The sequence below is a fragment of the Penaeus monodon genome, chromosome 15 (genome assembly GCF_015228065.2).
Source record: "Penaeus monodon isolate SGIC_2016 chromosome 15, NSTDA_Pmon_1, whole genome shotgun sequence".
In the NCBI taxonomy this organism is placed as follows: Eukaryota; Metazoa; Arthropoda; class Malacostraca; order Decapoda; family Penaeidae; genus Penaeus; species Penaeus monodon.
Window position 1 is genome coordinate 26,277,927 of NC_051400.1, and position 1,157 is coordinate 26,279,083.

The window sequence follows — 1,157 nt, forward strand, 5'->3', positions numbered from 1 at the left end:
ACCCAATCTGGGTTAATTTTTCTAACACAAAGTAAAGATTATCATATAACAAGTGCTAGCAGGACATACCAGCTTTCCAGACCAGCAATACTTTTTTTTACAATTTCAGCTGGAATATGCCAGGGTCAGGATGCATACCAGCCACAATATCGCTGTCCACCTAATTTCATTCGATTGGGAAACAGCTGTTATTACTTCAGTACTGACATGAATAGCTGGCATAGTGCACACTTTGCCTGTCGTGCTCTCAACAGCCAGCTTGCTGCCCTCGAGACCCAGTGGGAAGACCAAACCCTAAGGAACTATATGAACAAACCACAGTTTGGTAAGCTTGTTTTTCTGTAACCACTTGATTTTATATTTGTAAAATCTAAAAACACATATACACTAAAATATTCAAAATACTATATCTGTAACCACTTGATTTTATGTTTGCAAAATCTAAAAACATATATACACTAAAATATTCAAAATACTATGCAAGTATCATTCAAATTACTTTGTTTCCCTTTTTTGCTCCCAGCACCCCTGAACAGATGGGTTGGTGGCATCTACAACTGGTCTCGCCGTCGGTGGACATGGGGTTCCTCGGCCTCTGACATGTCCTACTCTGGATTCCTGACCCCACAGTTCCCCAGGTCCTCACGATGGCATTGCCTCTTCCTGTCCCCTATCATCCACTACCGCTGGAACCATGACCTATGCACACAGTTCATGCATTACCTCTGCGAAGCCCCGCTCATTAGGATCCCAGACCCCAACGAAATTATTGTGGCTGTAAACACCAACCTCTGAATGGCATTTCAGCACAAATGATTTGTCAGTTTAGCTAGTGAAAAGCAACTTCATGTTTCTTTGTGAAAGAAGAAATGTGTTAGTCATCAACTTTCAAGTAATGCATATTATTCATCTGATATATAAGATTTAATTTAAATGGGAGTTACATGTAACATATCTTTTGTTTAAATGTACTACTATAGTTATGTAGAAGGTAGGTAAGTATATGTGTGATGGGGGGGGGGGGGTGTCAGGTAAGGGTGTGGGTGGATCTGTGAGTGTGTATTAGTGAGACTGAGTGTGAGCATGTGTGCAAGAGTGAAGGTGGTTTTGGGTTTGGCTTTGGATGTGGGTATGGAGTGTAGGAGGGTGAGGGAGTT

At 41.4% G+C, this 1,157-nt stretch overlaps 2 protein-coding genes across 2 annotated transcripts in view; one reads left to right on the forward strand and one right to left on the reverse strand.

Moving 5' to 3' along the window:
- The window catches only part of LOC119581865 (HIV Tat-specific factor 1 homolog), a gene marked incomplete in the record, with an annotated part of 22,018 nt that overhangs the window by 8,679 nt on the left and 12,182 nt on the right, over window positions 1–1,157 (reverse strand).
- The window catches only part of LOC119581866 (perlucin-like protein), a 2,673-nt gene extending 1,516 nt beyond the window's left edge, over window positions 1–1,157 (forward strand). Inside the window, exons 2-3 of the mRNA XM_037930023.1 lie at window positions 110–325; window positions 524–1,157. Of these exons, the coding sequence (XP_037785951.1) occupies window positions 110–325; window positions 524–795 (488 nt within the window). The 3' untranslated portion in view covers window positions 796–1,157. The remainder of the gene's footprint in view (window positions 1–109; window positions 326–523) is intronic.